The sequence below is a fragment of the Helobdella robusta genome, assembly GCF_000326865.2.
Source record: "Helobdella robusta unplaced genomic scaffold HELROscaffold_30, whole genome shotgun sequence".
In the NCBI taxonomy this organism is placed as follows: domain Eukaryota; kingdom Metazoa; phylum Annelida; class Clitellata; order Rhynchobdellida; family Glossiphoniidae; genus Helobdella; species Helobdella robusta.
In genome coordinates this window covers 1821014-1822648 of record NW_008704502.1, presented here as the reverse complement: position 1 = coordinate 1822648, position 1635 = coordinate 1821014, and the positions used below count along the sequence as shown (strand labels likewise).

The 1635-nt window shown below is 32.4% G+C and overlaps 1 protein-coding gene across 1 annotated transcript in view; it reads left to right on the top strand.

Annotated features, from left to right (window-relative positions):
* Nucleotides 1-899, top strand: part of HELRODRAFT_174673 (hypothetical protein) — a gene marked incomplete at both ends in the record, with an annotated part of 4785 nt that extends 3886 nt beyond the window's left edge. The window contains 2 exons of the mRNA XM_009022108.1: nucleotides 266-486; nucleotides 803-899. Coding sequence (XP_009020356.1) covers nucleotides 266-486; nucleotides 803-899 — 318 coding nt within the window. The remainder of the gene's footprint in view (nucleotides 1-265; nucleotides 487-802) is intronic.
* Between the last annotated feature and the right edge of the window lie 736 nt (nucleotides 900-1635).

Here is a 1635-nt window from a genome sequence, read left to right as displayed (position 1 = left end):
CTTCAAATATTAATCTGCTTGATTGAATTGAAAAGTTGATTACAATGTTAATACGTTAATGAACTTTATCCTTGAAAAAGTTCTAAAAGTTAACTTTATTTTGTTCAATAAAAACAGAGCGTTTGAAAGTTTTCACTGCTTTTTTTATAAGAAAGAGACTCATACCTTAAACTGCTTGCTTGCTGACAACGCTGAAATAAAACTCGTAAATGGATAAGCAAATTTAACTTTGTGTGTGTATGAGTGTTTGTATTTTTGTTGGAAGTGTATTCATTCTCTACCTACCGACCTACACGAGAAAGTTGACCAGCAAGTTTCAACTGACAGGTTGTGTTTCTTGAAGTTGAAGCTGCTGCTGATCGCCATCGAAGCTAAGCAGGAAGGCGCCGACGAGAGTTACATCCTCATCAACCCTAGGTACGACGTCAAACTCGAATCCAACATCAGGGGTTTCTTCATTGCAGAGTCTGCTGATGAAGTTAAGAGGTGATTAGGTGTGGTGAGTGGAATGATGATGAAGAAGAAGAAGATGCTGATGATAGTGGTGGTGATGGCGAATGATGAGGATGATAATGATGATGATGACAATGAGGATGGCGATTTTGGTGTTTGAGATAACATTGTCTACTCGGATGTTGAAACAGTTTAAGACAAGTGTATTTTGTAAGTTGATATGCGAAACATTTCTTTATTAATTAAATATAGTATTTCCTCAAGCTTATTTTTACACACACACACGCACGCACACACACATATGTACACAACACACACACACACATAAACACACGCACACTTTTTGCAGAGCCTATTATTATTGCCAGTACTGTCACTACAACACGATTGATTACAAACAAATCAAAAAGTGCCTTTGTAGGACAGGTTCGTTTAACGAGGAATGATTTATGAATCAACTAAATAATCTATCAATTAATTAAATCAATTAATAATTTAATTAATTATTATTGTTCATTTTGAAATTCATCTCATTTTTATCAAATTTAAAGATTATTTCAATGTTATTCAATTTTTTTATTCACTAGTTCGAAACAGCGTGAATTAATTTTGTAAATTCGGCAATTTAATTTTTTTCAACAATTGATTAATTAGTTCAACTAACCATTCGTTCATCTTTTAATATATCTATCTATCCATCTATTATCCTTCTATCTATTTATTCATTCATTCAATAACCTATCCATCTATCTATCCATTAATCCATTTAACAATCCATCCATTCACCAGCCGTCATACAGTTGCCATCGAAGTACAACCGAATTGGAGGAACATCAGTTTTGTTACGGTGAGTTATTTTATTTTATTTTATTAAAATATCAAATAGTTTAAACCGTCTTAACTCTTTGTCGATTGTTTTGTTTGTTCCATTTAGTGTTCTTAATTTGTTCTAAAATTTGTCAGACTCAAACCCTGCCCTCATAAATCAGAGCGTGTTGTATGCTTACATTTGTTATTTTTGAGAATTCCAATCACATTAAAAGCAAATGGCATCAAAATTATTCTAATTCATTCCAATTTTGCCTTATCTTACACCATCTCTATATCTTACACAATCTCTATATCTTACACAATCTCTATATCTTACACAATCTCTATATCTCACACAATCTCTATATCTTA